Source organism: Lutjanus erythropterus, chromosome 17, assembly GCF_056507025.1.
Source record: "Lutjanus erythropterus isolate fLutEry1 chromosome 17, fLutEry1.hap2, whole genome shotgun sequence".
NCBI lineage: Eukaryota > Metazoa > Chordata > Actinopteri > Lutjaniformes > Lutjanidae > Lutjanus > Lutjanus erythropterus.
Genome location: NC_139333.1, coordinates 11,610,522 through 11,627,030, shown reverse-complemented (window position 1 = coordinate 11,627,030; position 16,509 = coordinate 11,610,522). Strand labels below are relative to the sequence as shown.

Below are 16,509 nucleotides of genomic sequence, written 5' to 3'. Positions count from 1 at the left end.
AGCCGTTACTGTAAAAATGCTCTCTTCAAAGCCACCAGACTCCTGGTCGCCAGTCATTTTACTTCACAGAACTCAGGAGTTGCTGGTCTACTGCTGCCGCGATCAATTAGTTTGTTAGTGTTACTGTGTGACTTTGTTGTTTTAAAGGAGAAATATGTCATATTTATTGTACTAAATCATAAAATGATCACGACGTGTCATTGGAGATTAAGGAAACATGCTAAGTTGAAACACTAGCTTCTCAAACAACATCACAGCCACCATGTTCTCCTTTAAAATTTTGATTGTGACCCAGAATGTCTGTTTTTGTTAGCCTGTTTCACATTTATTCACTTTACATAGAAGCAAAATCAATGCAGAAAGAGTCATAAGAAATTATTAATACTCTTTTAGAAGGAGCAGATGTTTATATTGATTAAATTGAGCAATATGTTAATGGAGGCCGGCAGGCAGTGAGACATGCAGTCACTGCAAACTCCAGAGTGTGAGTGTGTATTTTCAGAGCAGTGGACTTTTGTTTTTAGGACAACAGGCTTAATTTCACATTGACAGTCAAATGATAGTTACAAACAGCTGATCAGCTTACAGTGTAGGACTTGTTGCTTGTCCAGGGAGCAGGGTGTTGGGAGAAACAATTTGCTATGACCGTTTTTAATATTATCTGTATACTGTCTGTGGTTCCAACTCACTATTTGAACTGTGGTGCTCATTGTTGAACACTGGGGGTATATGAATTTCACCTTTAAATCGTTAGTTGGGATCCAAACTAACCTGCTGACTGAGGCTATCTATTATTATTTTATTTGTTTTACATATTAGTCATTTAAAATATGTTTTTAAAAAAGGGTCAAGGGTTAAAATACTGTAATTATGCTTTAGAGGACCAGTGTGTAAGATTTTAGTAGCATCTAGCAGTGAGCTTGCAGACAACAAACACTGTCTTCTTCCAAGCATATAAGAGAACTTATGATAGTTGAAAAAAATCATGCAAAGCACAAAAAGGCTGGCTCATTCTACAGTAACAAAAACAACAATCCTTATTTTCAGTGAATATAACACCAAAGAAAACATACTTATGCATCTTATATTCCATTTCTGCCAATACACCCACCCTAAATCTTAGACACTGGACCTTTAACTTTGACTGAACTACAACCACCATGACACGTACAGCCATGTTAAAAAAAAAAAAAGGAAAGAAACCTGAGAAGAAGTTGAATCATTTTTACTTTTTTATTGCTTAAACTGCCATCTGGAACAATCTATACCAAAAGGATAAACATCTTTGCACATACAGGAGGTCAAACTGAATACAGGGTAGAATAGAAAAAGAATGGTCCTCTGATCGCCTGCAGCTCTCCACGCTGCAGGCCTAACAAACTCACTGAAGGTCGGGCTAGCAGGAGTGACTGACTACTACTGTAAAGCCCAGGTTAGGTAAGCTAAGGCAAACCGGGACGATTGCAGTGTGGTTAAAAACATTTTGGACTAAAACCAATGATGCTGCTATTTACATGAAAACAATTATTTTTCGACAAAGGTGAGTGGAACCCCTCGCCCCTAACGGAGTCGTTTCCTGCGGATGAGGATGAACATGAACAACCAAGTCCACAAGGATAACCTCGGGGTTAGGGGACAGGTAACAGATGGAGATGATCAATTAAACAGTAAAGAAAAACACACTCGTGTCCATAACGAAAACTCCTCGCACTAACCTGACTACCCTGCAATCGGCACCAAAATCAAATCTTTTTGGATGTAACAAACATACATGTGTGCTCTAAACGAGACACAACAGAAAACAGACACATGACTGGTTTCTGGTAACAGACAGTGAGGCAGGAATGAAGAGTTAAGCCTATAATCCAGAAGTCAACATCGTGTGATTTGGTAAAGATCTTTTAAAAAAAAAAAAAGAAAATAAAAGACAGACTTAACATTTTATGCCATCTAAATAGTCATGAAGCAGTTAAGCTAGGGAGTAACAAACCAAATATTTGACAAAAAGTTCCTGCTTCTGCACGCAGTCGCAGGGCACGCTTTTTTTTTTTTTTTTAATACACGCTTCCATTCATACCGGATCACTGGATGCCTAAAAACATCATGCCAAGTTAGCATAGAGAACAGATCACAAGCTACTCTGATGAAAAGACAGCCACCTTTTCAATAGGCAATAAGCAATGACACTAGTTTTAAATAAATATCTGCTCGCTCTGCCTGTCAGCTCGCCTGTGATGCTTATAAATACTTCAGATGTCCTGAAATCCCATAAACCACCTCTTCAAGACTTCACTTCAATAAACCTGCAATCACCCATTTGATCTATTTTTAAAAACCCATGACGTTTTACACAATACAATTACATACTGTTTGAAGCATTTATTTACTTTGTGGCACTGGACACCTAAAATAGAATTTATGGAAAAATAAGTGTTTACAAAAGACAGTTAAACGTATTTTTTTTTAAGATCACCATCACTCCAAACCATAAGTTTATCATTTAGTCAATGATAATAATAGAACTATGATCATTTTAACTATACTATGATAACATTTTGATTACAAACCATAGCAGAAGAGTGACCAAGTTATTTGGTATATACTAAAAAAATTGAATACTGAAATACACTTAATACTCTTGTTTTTTTTTTTTTCCTTTCTTTTCATTTTTTCCCCTCAGAGTAGTCAAGGCAGTTCTTGTATGGTCATTCTACTGATTAAGAGGACAGTAAGGGTGAGAACTACTTCCTGTTTGGAGCTCCAGAACACGCACTGCATTTCCACGGCTATGCATCTTCGCGTCTTGACAATAATAATTAAACATTTGGCACTAGCCTGGTAGCTGCACGAAAAAATAAAAAAAACCTTAAGTTGTACAAGCTCTCTCAAACTAAGTAAAACATTGTCTCATCATACCGATCAAAGGTAACCAAAAACAGGAAATGGAGCACAACCATCGTACAGCTGAAACCTAAAAACGTCTGACAATGCCTTCTACGATTTCTAGATTCTGCTCTACGCTGTACAACCCTTATTCCAAAACGCTGTGTAAAACATAAATAAAAAAAGAAGGGTTTGCAAATAATTTTCAGCCTGTATTCAACTGACTACAGAACAAACACAAGATAAGTAAAGTTCAAACTGATAAACTTTATAGTTTTTTGTAAACACTTTTTCTGAATTTGATGCCAGCAGCACATTTACAAAGAAACAACGTTAATCAGTTTTAATCACTAAATATCTTGTCTTTGTTCTGTATTAAACTGAATGCATGTCAAAGCTTTTGCAAATCATTGCGGTTTGCTTTTATTCAAGTTTTCCATAACATCACGACTTTTTTGGAATTGGGGCTGTACTTCTAATCAGGCTAACTGATGTCACAAAGGAAACTCTTTAACGGGGAAGAAGCAGTCCTCTCTTTACTTCAACAGAAATCTGGTACAAATTCACCAAAAGCGCCATGTAAAGGTTGATTGTCCTGTCTCGTCAGTCTGAGACCCTAAATGACTTTCAGATCTCCTCACAATCCTGCTTTAAGTCTAAAAAAGAAAGCATAACCAGCAAATACATATATAACATAGGTAACATGTGATGTAACTGTGCCTACAAGGTAGCGTACAGCAGCTGGTACAAGCGCTGGTGAATGGCTGAAAGTCACCTCAGTGTGACGGGCGGTAACAACGAAATGATCTCCGTGTGTAAAACAAATAAAAGGGAGAAAAGCGAACAGAAAGAAGAAGAAAGTGACAAAAAAAAAAAGCAAATTGCATTGGTGGACCCTGGGTCTAAAAGGAGGAAAACAGGGACGGGTGGAGGGGAGGAGGAGGAGGAGGAGGAGGAGGAGGAGGAGGAGGAGGAGGAGGAGGAGGAGGAGGAGGAGGAGGAGGGAGGGTGGAGGGGAGACAGAGAGAGACGCCCCTTCAGACAGACAGCGAGACGAAGCTGTTGTACTGTTGGATGTTACGTTTGAGAATGTCTGAACAGGGACCCAGGACGCGCTCGAAGCGAGGCCGGTCCAGCTTGACGCACTTCAGGGGGCCGCGGGCGACCACGGTGGCAGCGCGGGGACGGTTCATCAGCAGAGCGATCTCACCTGGAGAACACACACAAATACACACACTTTAAAATCTAAAAATAGAAACATGAATGCACGTAAAGCAACTTTGGAAATATCCAGAATGCAATTCATTCCCCATACTGACTGTTGATGGATCAGTATAGGAGTGGTAAGACTTGACACGCTGCTTCTTCTTATTCATTTGCAGACATGAAATGTTTATTTGTGTTGTTCATTGGAAAGTCTGTTGAATAGTTATTTCATTTTGTTTGTTTTTCTACTTTTTTCTATTAAAGAAAACAAATCAAATCAAAATGAAGCCTTGATGTCACAACATTTCTGTTGTCATTAAAAAGCACACAGTAATTGACTCACAGAAATTTTTGTCATGTGTTTAGTGCCACAAGCGCATTTTCAACTCTCAACAGTACCACAAAAGAACAATGATATAATAATGAAATAAAAGACAGCTGTGTTGACGCGTCAGTTCTTACCAAAGTAGTCAGATGGTCCTAACCTCCCCACTTCCACAAACTCCTCGTTCTCTGAGCGACGCTGCAACACAGCTGCAGAACCCTGAAACACAAGTACACACAAACACACACACATCAATTTGCATCAAGCGGCTTCATGTTTAGTTAGATTTTATTCTGTCATAAATGCTCATATGACTAAATGAACAAAATCTATCATCTGTGTGAAAAGGCATTTATGGAAGCTAACAATGTCTAATAGGTCATGAAATAAATGGTAACCGAGTTAAAAGTCAATTAGTCAGCCATTAAGCATAACTAATCAGACAATCATCACTTCTTAATGGTGAGCAACAGGAATTCATGATACAACTTGCATTCGTTCATTACTCACTACACATCGCTTTAAGATAATCAAAAAATCCATAATAACATATTGCAGCATGTTGTAATTCAAGTGAGAGGAAACTACACTTTCAGGCATGATGGGAGATATTGGCTAATCACAGGTCGAGAATCACTTTCTGTACCTTTTAGGGTTGGGCGACTGGACAAACATATTGCCCATCGATGACGGACTGATTCCATCACCGTTTTTTTAATTGACTGATTTATTTTTGCAGATTTTTTTTTGGGGGGGGGGGGGTTATTAGTCAGTTAGTTTATTTTGCTAATGTAAACATCTGTTGAGTGACAGTGACGGCTCCGTGCCGCGCTCTCATCCAGCAGCACAGCACACATCCACTCAGCCGGACTGTGAGCGCACCGAGCTGGGTGAGGAGTGACAGATAAACAGCCAGCAGTCAGTCGTTGCTCTCTTTTCAAGCAGTGAATTAAGTATTTAATTCGACAAAACCAGTGTTGGTGATTGTCGGAAGAGTGGAGAGACTAACAAAGACAGTTTTGCTGAGTTGTTTGTTGTTGTTGTTTTTCTGTCGCGTTTGAATTGAGTGTTTTATGAGGAGGTTACAAGTCAATTCAGCTCGCCTTAGTTCAGTAAAAGAGGAAAACTTGAATTCAGAAGGAAAGATTATACAGATTATAAGTAATTTAGTGAAAATGTCTCATGCGTGTTGGCTCTGTCATATTTCATCAGTTTAGTACAATTTAGTGAGAATTAAGGCTGAAACTATCAATCACCTCCATTATCAATTAATCTTCCAATTGTGGAACCAGAAAATGTTTGACATTTTTGCTTGAAAAGTGATTGAAATGATTGATTGATTATGAAAGTAGTTAGCAATTAAATTTCTTTTGATGAACTAATGAGAATAAATGTAATATTTAGTTAAATTAATTTTTCATACTTAAATGAAATTACAGCTGCAATTTCACTTAATCTGCTGATTATTTTCTTTATAAATCAATGTATTATTTTGTCTATGAAACGCAACAAAGGTCCATGATACATTTCTAGACTCAAGGTGACGTCTTCATATTGTTTTGTCTCACCAAGTCTAAAACCCCAAAATATCCAGTTTATAATCAAACAGTTTACATAATATGAGACAAATAAAGTTCTCATATTTGACAAAATAGAACCTACTTTGTCATATTGTCACATTTTAATATTTTGACTAATAAAATAATTATAATTATTTTGTGATGATCAACTAATCATCTCGACACGTTTAGGGTAAGGCAACCCACAAGATCATATCACCACAAGAGTATGTGTGGATGACAAATTGGTTGTAATGGTTTTTAAGATTCACTGCTGAAAGTAAATCACAAGTGGATCAAACAGCTGCCGAACCGTCTTCTTTAACTAACTGATTATAGAACTGATAAACATAACGAGTAATGAATCAACCAAACATGAAATAAGTGAAACGGTGAGCTTATCATTACATCTCTCCATGTTTCAGTGACACTTCAGAGTTCAGAGGTGAATTTCTGTTATTGTGAATAAACTAGTGCACGTAACAGAATGAGCGCATGTGAGAGAAACTTAGTGCATACCTCTAAGATGATGAAGAACTCGTCTCCAGGCTCTCCCTGCACTACAATCTTCTGTCCGTCCTCGAACTGGACGGGCTCCAAGGCATCAGCAACTGTCAGACGCTCCCACTTGTCAAGAGACTCTGAGGAGGGGAGAACACAGAAGAAAGGATTCAACCGAACTGATGGACAAGCCTGAACAAAACAAAGAAAATCTGAAAGGATGAGCCTGTAATTGCTTCTGTTTTTAGGTAAGATATTTTTATATGCTCTTTCAGGTTATTTTTAATCTCAGCACCAAACACAAGTAATGTGCTTCTCTTCCTCTATTTGTAAGTTTTGGGATGAGGCTATATTTTTCAAAAAAAGAACCAACCTAAAATGGACACTTTCCTGAGGAATTCCTCATACATCTTCCTCTTTCTCAATGTGCTTCCCTAAAGAGAAGGATATTTGTATTAGTGGAAAATGAAAACTGAAGATTATGTGGATATTGAGTTGTTACAGCAGCAAAAAAAAATCATAATATCTGCAAACGAGTTTTATAAACAGTGGCTCTTTCTCCGTGTCTCCGTACCATGAGTATTCTCCTGTAGCTGTCTCTGTCAATGCCCCACAGCTTCACATTGGTCTTGGCTCTAACTGTAGCCGCCCTCGGGGTGCCGTATATCAGAGCCAGCTCTCCAAAGCTGCCTCCTTCCCCAATGCTGGTCACCCATTCATTGTTCACATACACCTGTCAGATTAGGAGGGTGGGAATTTTTAAATATTTTCTGTACAAGTAAAAATAACAAAAACATATTTTGTCTCTTTATACACACAAAAAAAAAAATCAACAAGGATCAGATACTCACATCCATCTCCCCTTGGTCAATTACATAGAAATTATCACCTTCGTCACCTGCACGCATACGACAACATCATCAGTGTCACACAAACATGGGCTATGATTAAGATAAACGTTTGTTCAACTAAACTCTGAAAACCCTACCCTGCAGAATAACTGTTTCTCCAGCGATGTAGGTGACTGGAAACATTGCATCAAATATGTCACTGGAAAGAATCAGATTTGTCAAATTAATCAGCTGAACACGGTTACATAATTATCAAAACTTTATTTATGAAGACATTTAAAAAATAAACACTGTTTAAAGACCGGTACCTCCTCTCGTTGTCATCCAGATGTGAGAAGAGCACGTTCTTTTCAATAGCTTTGGCCAAGGCTGCCATCGTCTTGTAGTCTTTTGGAATGACCTAAAAAAAACGAGACGCTTACACTCATTTAAGAGTTTCAACCAAATGGAAGTTAAAGGGTTAGTTCAGTTTATTTGAAATGTAGGTGATTATTGACAGTCAGTGTATTAGCTACAGTAGATGGCGGTCAACATGGCCCCAGCTGAAACTAAGCAATGAACTGCTGTGGACAAAGTCAGCAGCAAAAGGTATTATTATTATTATTATTGAGAAATGAATGGTATATTTAGAATATTTCATTGCTTCACCTTGCCATCAGACAGGAAACTGCTGTTATGTAAACTACATATCACTCTCTTCAAACCAAGTTGAGTTTGGTTGTTTCATCTCTCAGAACAGGAGGTGCGTGTCTACTGCTGCCTGGTTCTGTTAGTTTGTTTGTGTTACTGTGTGACTCCTATTAATCTGATCTATCCTTTTAAAGCATCAAAATCACACACACACACAAAAACAGAACAAAAACAAAAAAACAAAAACAGATCGAGGCAGTGGTACATCAGGAACATCATGGATCTGCGAGGTAAAATTACTGCTTTAACCTGATCTGGTTTGTATAACAGCGAATTCCCAACAGAAAAGACTTTCTGACAGCAAGGTAAAACAGTAAAAATATTCCTAATATAGCATACACTTAAACTGATATTTATATTCTGTTAGGAGGCTAAAATACATTGTGTTCCTGACCCTGTACAAAACAGCTGACTTCGCTTCCATGCTGGTACCCCTCCGTACTTCTCCTAAATGGGGCCTGCCACCCAGCATCTACAGTATTACTGACTGACTGATCTACTGACTACTGATGAGTACTTCATACGACCAAACATCAAGCGATCTGAACTGTCCCCTTAACTTTTAAAAGCACTGATATTATCAGTTTGTTGTTGCAGATGTGAGTGTTGAAACACTCTTGAGGGCTTTGCAGCAGCTTCTCTACCTTTCTGACATATGAGGCTGCGTCCTCCTCTGTGTAGACCTCTGCGCTGAAGGCTCCTCTCCGCCGGCGACCCTTTACCACAGGGTTCATGGGTGGAGACACCTCCTCGTCGCGCGAGTCTGAACGGGAACTGCTGGCCTTCTGCTGGTTCTGAATCTGCTTGGCCTCCTCCTGGAAGGGATGACAGGGATGGAGTCAGCAAGCCATGAGCAGACAAGGTTTATAGCTGCTGCAGTTCAACCAATTTAAGTCAGGAGTTATTTATATATCACTTTTTGTGCTAGAAAATGCTTCACAAAGAACTTCCCAACATATATGACTATGTTAAACACAACATACAATTAAAGACTGAAAGCTACATTCAATCAAGTGATCAAATATAAGCACAATAAAAACTCATGTCTGAGGTTCCTCCTTATCCAGTGTTTTTGCAACAGGTCATTCTAGAGGCTACAAATCTGTATATGAAACGGTTTCAAGTCGAGTTTCTCAGTTCTAAGTTTTGCAATACCTGATAATATATTCCAAAAATAATTTAAAGGTGAGCATCTGGAAAAAAGCTGATAAATCAGATGATGAGAAACTATACTTAAAAGAATCTTTCTTGCTCTAGATAACATACAATCAGCAGTAGAGTTGTACTGAATCAATCAAAGCTTCATTTATAACATAGACATTTGAATTCTAAATCAAAATTTGATTGCTGCACAGCTGCTATTTTTTGCATGTCAAATCATTCAGCTTAAATCTGGTATGTCTGTACAGTTGCATATTAAGTATTAGGCTATACTGATATTTGTGATATATCCAGAGCATTGTAAAGTACAAAAGTCAAAACTTAATGAAAACAGATGTAATTATTTCCAATATTCAGTGTTTTATAGAACAAAATATCCTCCTTCAGTCTATATTTGTTGGTGTACAAAACATTTTCACTTTGTCAAAAACTGCTGGCTCTCCCACTTGCTGCACACAAAGGGGGTCATGCACCTGTATTAACCTGCTGCCTACATGAATTTATGTTGACGAAACCAACGTTTGCAGCTTCATTTGATAACCTTAATGGAAGCTTTGAATATAAAAAGACATTCAGTACAGCCCTAAGCAGTAGTTGAAAAAACAATTCATAGTAGTGGTAATGTGGAATTTCAATTATTGCATGTGCAGTTGTGTGTTTGAATTTCTTTATTAATTGATTCCATCATGCATTTTCGCATGCACTTTGCCAAACTATTTTACTGATATTCATAGTAAATGTAGCATTAGGTTTTGAACATGCCTGATCCCCGAGCGTACATGCATACACCTGTCTGAAGTATTTTTATAATATATACAAAAATCCTATAATATGGTGTTTTGTTCGCTACACATAGTCGAAGAGAAACAAAACACAGAAACAAATGAAAAGAGAAAACAACAAAATGTTCTGCACACGAATGTTATGAAGCACAACAACTGCCATTCAAATGGAGCCAGCATGCTGAAAACTAGAGCTAAAGCTTATTAGTTTGTAGTTACAAACACTTTTTAGCGCTTGCTGAATGTTTCTGAGCCAAACTGCTGTTCTCTGACACAAAGATGAAAAAAACAAAAAAAACAAAAGCAAAACAGAATATTTCAGCCAAAACACAATTCACAAACTTATTGATAACAGCAAAGAAACATAAAGTGCTAAGGGCTAAATGACCAAGGAACTGCTTCATATATAACATCCACTGTGTCATAGGTTTAGTTAAAATAAATATAGTCTGACCATAAATAAATTAATTAGGGATGCACCAATTTATTGCCAAACATCAGTCTCTGCCGACATTCATCTTGTTGACTAGCTCCGGCCTATCGGCATATAAGATAACAATCACTGATGGTGTTGGCTGACGTTTATCTGTTGTGTTGCATCTCTTATCATTGAGTAGGTGGTAGTATGGCACACTAAAAGGGCTTTTGAAGCAGCTATTTAAAAGAAAACAAAAAAAAAAACTTTTTCATGTGAAAGAAGTTTGCGGTTTATTTGTATGATTTCATTTGTACTCATTCAAAGGTAGAGTAATAAAGGCATGAGTAACTTTAAAACAATAAAAGTTACGTTTCATGATGACTATTTCTTTGTTTCCCTGGCACAAAAACAGGAATAAAAACAACAGAAACAAAATAAGCAACAAAATAATATACAATAAACAAAAGCATTGTGCATCCCTAAAATAATTACAGCTTATAATGGAAAATATTAGATGGCTTATGAGACAGTATCAGCATGGCATAATTGGGCCTGCAACTAATGATTTTTTCATTATTGATTAAGCTGTCGACTGATTGAACTAATTGATTAGTTGTTTGGTCAATAAAATGTCAGAATACAGTGACAAATGTTGATTACTGTTTCTAAGTGCCCTCAAAAGTCTTTTTTTGTGCCACAACCTAAAGATATTAAGTTTACTGTCATAAAGGGATAAAGAAATTAGAATATATTCACATTTAAGAAGCTGAAATCAGAGTATTTTAACTTTTTTTCCTCAAAAAAATACTTAAACCGATTAATTGATTATCAAAATAGCTAACAATTAATTTAATAATTGATTAATAATTGTGGCTCTAGGTGTAATATAAGAGTATATAAGGCTCAGCTTTCACAGTAAAATTATTTAATTTATATCCACTGACCAATAAGGACAACAAAAATTCACACAAACCTTCTCCAGCCTTTCGAAGTACTCCCTGAGGAAGGCCATGGGCCTGTCTGGCCTGGAGGTGCACAGCTGGACAATGCAGTCCTTCAGCAGCTGTTGAATGTTGTGTTTCTGCACGTACTGCTCACACTCCCTCAGGCTCCGCTCCTCCTCGCTGCTCGTACTTCCAGATGCCATGACGACAACCGCAACCCTGCTCTGTGACCTCTAACCTTTGTGCTGGAGAGAGGGGACAGTAGCGAATTTCAGATCATCACTGCGCAACATGTGCTCACTGGATGACCAGAGAGCAACACGAGAGTGAGTCGGTGTGTCTGTGTGTCGGACAGGAAAACGTGAGAATGTGAGAAAAATAGAAGCAGAGTGAGAAGGCAGGGAGATGTGGGGTGTTGTTTTGGCACTGTGGAGTGCTTCTGAGTGTCAGGAGTGAAAACTGGTCATATGATGGCATCACACACATCTGACCACAGACAACAAACTAGGACAGACACACTGCCTGTCTTGGGTTATTTACTCAAAACAATTTAAGTTTTTCACCGGCCTGAATGAAGCTTTCTATCAGACAGACTGTATCATACACAAGACCTAATTTTAGAGCGATGGTGAAATGAAGGCCAGTGAATCAATCCACTGTGGAACACAACAAACCATAAAAACAAATGCACTTGCTTTGGGGTTTCAACATTTCAGGTCACAATGCTGCTACTGCTGAGCAAAATAGCCTGACAGATCCCCGATCATGTGATCAGCCTGTGCGATATAAGCTTCTTCAGATAGCTCTGAGCTTGATCTAGCTGTGGAGTCTAAAACAGGAAGGCCTCTAAAGCCCTGCTGCAACCAACATGTGCATTTTAGATAAGTGAATGAGCGAGAAAGTCCTGTGGAGCAAACAGGCCGGATCCACCCCACAAGTGCATCGTGCATGTGCATCAGTATAATAGGATTCGGATCATCTCAAATCAGACAAGGCCCAGAGGAGATTACTACTAGCCATGTTATCAAAGATGAGGTTGGCAACTTACTTCACTCATGGTGGAAACTTGGCAGGCTTGCTTTAAGCTAAACCTATCACAGGAATAACTAAGTGATAAATGATACCGTTTTTGGATCAGGTGGTTTAAATTAAGAGTTAAGACTTCAGATAAGACCCAACAACAAGGATCCACAGCCTTATATTATTAGTAAATCTCCTTTAGTTAGAACTATCTGGAGGTAGGGCTGGGCAATTTATCGATATTATGTCGATAACATAATGTAAGACTTCATATCATCTATCTTTTTTATTTTGGATATCGTTATAGCATGACATGACATAGGTGTTGTCTTTTCCTGTTTTAAAAGGCTGCATTCTACATTTACCAGGCTGATACAGCTATTCTTTTATTTGTCGTTACTCTCTTACTCATTTTTGGTAAATAAACAACCATTAATAATGACTATTTATCAAAAATTTCATTGTGTTTATATTCTATGAAAGCACCAAGTCATCCCTCAGAGTAGTCATCCCAACACGATTTCTGCAAGTCCTTAAAAAAAATAAAATATCCAGTAATCTGAATTTTAGGCCTTAACATGTCTAAAATACGGTTTTGACAGGTGTTAAAATTTGAATTATTAAGTTAATGTTACTTTTAAAAAGTTGGATTTAACTTCAGTCCTGCTTTTCCATGTTTTTCTGTTTTATTCACACTGTAACAACTACAAAATGAAACGGACAATGAACCAATAATAAACATGAATGCAAGCTGTGCCTGTTCTTTTTTGCCAGCATGGACATAAAATATGTCTTATATTAGATTCACAATGGTCATACAAGAGCACATTTAACTTGTTGAAATCTGCAGAGAGCCTGCTACAGTATTCTTGTGATAATCAACACTGCAGCATTTAGTCAAAAACTTGATGATATTCCCTAATCTACAGCAAGGCATCACACTCTATAAGATCTAGGACCTGTTCGATACTGTATTTTTGGGTCTGAGAGAACTGGTACTAAACTGGTACCAGTTCCTAACTGGTCAAATCCAAAATATTAACAAGATCTTGGACAAATGATAGTGCTATTGCACCAAACTGTGGCAAGTACTATCAATAACGTTATCAATATATCAGTGTATAAATATAAGTTCTAACAATACATATCCCTATACAGAATATACATAAACACATTTTTTTTTTACAATGAACCCTCAAATGTGGTTATCAAACACCTGTGCCAAAGATATGTAATAGAGGCAGGATATTTTACAAAATAACATTAAACTTAATAGCCCAAAATGATGCTTATAAAGCTAAAAAAAAATCTATACTATGTTCTCCAAAGAAAAAGTATTCATATTGGGACATCTCGGACAACTTATATGCCAATACCAATGTAGCCCTGTATTGCTGTGTTATGCCAATATCAGGCCGATAATATCACTTGGCCAAGACATCAGTTGAGTTCTAATAAGATCATCCCATTTCACTATTTACAAATTTACAGCATGTTATTTTTGATAATTATCCATATTGAAATGTTATCATATATCGCTGTATAGCCTGAAAATATCGACATATGATTATGATCCATATCGCCCAGCTCTATCTGCAGGTGATGAGAGTATACAATCAACAATGTTAATTCTCTCATTCAGTTACTGAGCTGCAGCAGCACCACCTCTGCTGTCTACTGAGAAGCGGGCTGTCAATTAAATTAGAGAAAAGGCTGCGATGCACAAATGACCTTGCTGAACAAGTGACAACAGAGTATGCTGGATAATACATGATACTAACGCACGTAATGGTGCACAAACTGAGTGAATGTTATCGCCTTTGGACCTGGTGAGAGGTAAATGCCCTGTCTGTAACACCGTCTAGGTCAGGAAAGCTTCAGGAGGAGGCTGTCGGCTGCAGCCAAGTAACTTACAGCAAGCAGGCTAGTGCTGAAATGCTACTCTAACTACATTAAAATTACCAGCAAACAACAAATTCAAATAATTAATAACTGTTTTACACTTTTGCTTGACTATCTTTGGCCTGCGTTATGTCAGAGAGAGTGTCTACTTTGATGCCTAGCTGGCTAGCTCCGTGCAAAGGCAAAGCTCTCCTCCAATGACGCCATCTTGAGTTCTATCATAAACAAACGAGAGACGGAGGAAACAAATTTCACCTATCCAGAGGTCATATGATCCACGAGCCGAACAAACGCAGATACTCACAAGAAACTGTAAATTCCTGCCGAGCCCTTCGATAGCGACTCGGGATTGATGATATTTCTCAAAGCGTACCGTTACCAGATCCTCCTCGCTTCGATTTTTTTTTCCCGAGCCCTGGACCGCTGCCCCACCGGATACGGCTGAGAACCAATCAACAGCCGTCACTGACGTCAATTCTCCTCGTTCTGACATGTGAGCCTGTAACCCCTGGCAACCTTAAAGGCATCGCACGGAAACCGTGACGTCAAGGAAATAGTTTAGAAAAGAAAAAAAAAAAAAAAAGATTTATATCTGATGAAAAATTACCCTGATAACGGGAATCTGTGTCATTATTTAGAGATGCGTAACACCTCCTGCTTCACTGCGGTGTGTATGGACTTTTTTTTACACATAATGGTATTTTTGCTGACTTAGGGGACTCATATCTCAAAGGAACTGAGAAGTCAGAAGTGGGCTCCCCTGATAAATGCATTCTCACAAGAACATTTAGAAATTGTGCAAAGTTCTTTTCACTGCAGGGAACATGTGTAGATTATGAGTATGTATTTAGATCATTTACTTGAGTAAAAGTTGTACAGTCCTGAATTCAAAATGTCCCATAAAAATGCAGAAGTATTGCAAAATCTACATAAATATCAAAAGTGAAAGTATGCGTTGAGCAGAAGTATGGCCCCATTGAGTGTTACATTACAACCACACTGCCAAAAAGTTGTGATGTTATGTAAAAAAATAAATAAATAAAACAGACTGTAGTGATTTGCAAACATTTCATCTTATATTCAATAAAATATAGTACAAAGACAAGATATTTAATGGTCAAACTGATTAACTTTATTGTTTTTTGTAAATACACTTTAATTCTGAATTTAATGCCTGCAGCATGTTTCAAAAAAGTTTGGACAGGAGGATGTTTACCACTGTTACATCGCCTTTTCTTTTAACAGCACTTAGTAAGTATTTGGGAACTGAGAACATGAATTGTTGACATTTTGAAAGTGAAATTCTTGGCCAGTCTTGCTTGTATTACAGGTGCTCAACAGGGCAGCATTTCTGTCGTCATATTTTACAATTCATAATACATCACACATTTTCAATGGGAGATAGGTCTGTACTGCAGGCATGTTGCTCCAAAACCTGTATGTAACTTTCAGTATCAGTGGTACCTTCACAGATGTGACAGTTATCCATCGACTCCAACACACCCCAATACCAGCACAGAAGCTGGCTTTTGAAATTCATGCTGGTAACAATCCAGATGGTCCTTTTCCTCTTCAGGCTGGAGGACATGATGCCCATTGTTTCCAAGTAAAATCTGAAATCTGGACTTGCACGCTTCTACTTTCTGTCAGTCCATCTCAGATGAGTTTGGGCCCGGAGAAGTCTCCAGCATTTCTGGATGTTGTTGATATATGGCTTTCACTTTGGTAGAGTCGTAACTTGCATTTGTAGATGCAGTGACAAATCGTGCTTACTGACAATGGTGTGTTCCTGAGCCCATGTAGTATCTTTTATACAATTGTGTGTTTTTAATGCAGTTTTTAATGCAGTGCTGCCTGAGGAGTCAAAGGTCACAGGCATTCATTGTTGTTTTTCAATCTAACACACTGTACCTTTAACAGTAAATGCACTTATTACTTTCCACTGTTGACACAGAGCCACCATAGCTGAAAAATAAACAAACAAGCTGTACAAGGCTAATTATTGTCTGTAGCCTGAAAAATATATTACATTTTTGGGGAAAATATTTCAGTATTCAACAGCTGTTTTTGGGTTTAATAGTGTAAGCTACATGAACATACATAAAATAAATAAAATAACAATAAAAAAAAATAATACAACAACAATTTAATTTCAGATTTAAAATATCCTTTTACACTTTCCACATTCCTGCACAGAATTCCCTTTAAATAACAAAATGTACATATTTCTTATAATATTTTCCCATTCTCAATTTTATTTTATTTGT

The 16,509-nt window shown here is 37.6% G+C and overlaps 1 protein-coding gene across 5 annotated transcripts; it reads right to left on the bottom strand.

Moving 5' to 3' along the window:
* Positions 1-1,219: 1,219 nt before the first annotated feature.
* Positions 1,220-14,703, bottom strand: LOC146311801 (cAMP-dependent protein kinase type I-alpha regulatory subunit). 5 transcript variants are annotated; one of them, XM_084740345.1, is made up of 12 exons: positions 14,547-14,703; positions 11,350-11,565; positions 8,660-8,830; positions 7,634-7,725; positions 7,463-7,524; positions 7,326-7,372; positions 7,049-7,207; positions 6,848-6,908; positions 6,493-6,614; positions 4,552-4,633; positions 3,888-4,093; positions 1,220-3,848 (listed from the first exon to the last, which is right to left on the bottom strand). In XM_084740345.1, exons 2-11 carry the CDS (start codon positions 11,521-11,523, stop codon positions 3,921-3,923), a joined length of 1,143 nt encoding a protein of 380 aa, XP_084596471.1. In that variant the 5' UTR covers positions 11,524-11,565; positions 14,547-14,703; the 3' UTR covers positions 1,220-3,848; positions 3,888-3,920. The 5 variants fall into 5 exon arrangements, with proteins under 5 accessions (XP_084596471.1, XP_084596472.1, XP_084596470.1 ...); XM_084740346.1 differs by having other exon boundaries at positions 1,220-3,845; XM_084740344.1 differs by having other exon boundaries at positions 1,220-3,839.
* Between the last annotated feature and the right edge of the window lie 1,806 nt (positions 14,704-16,509).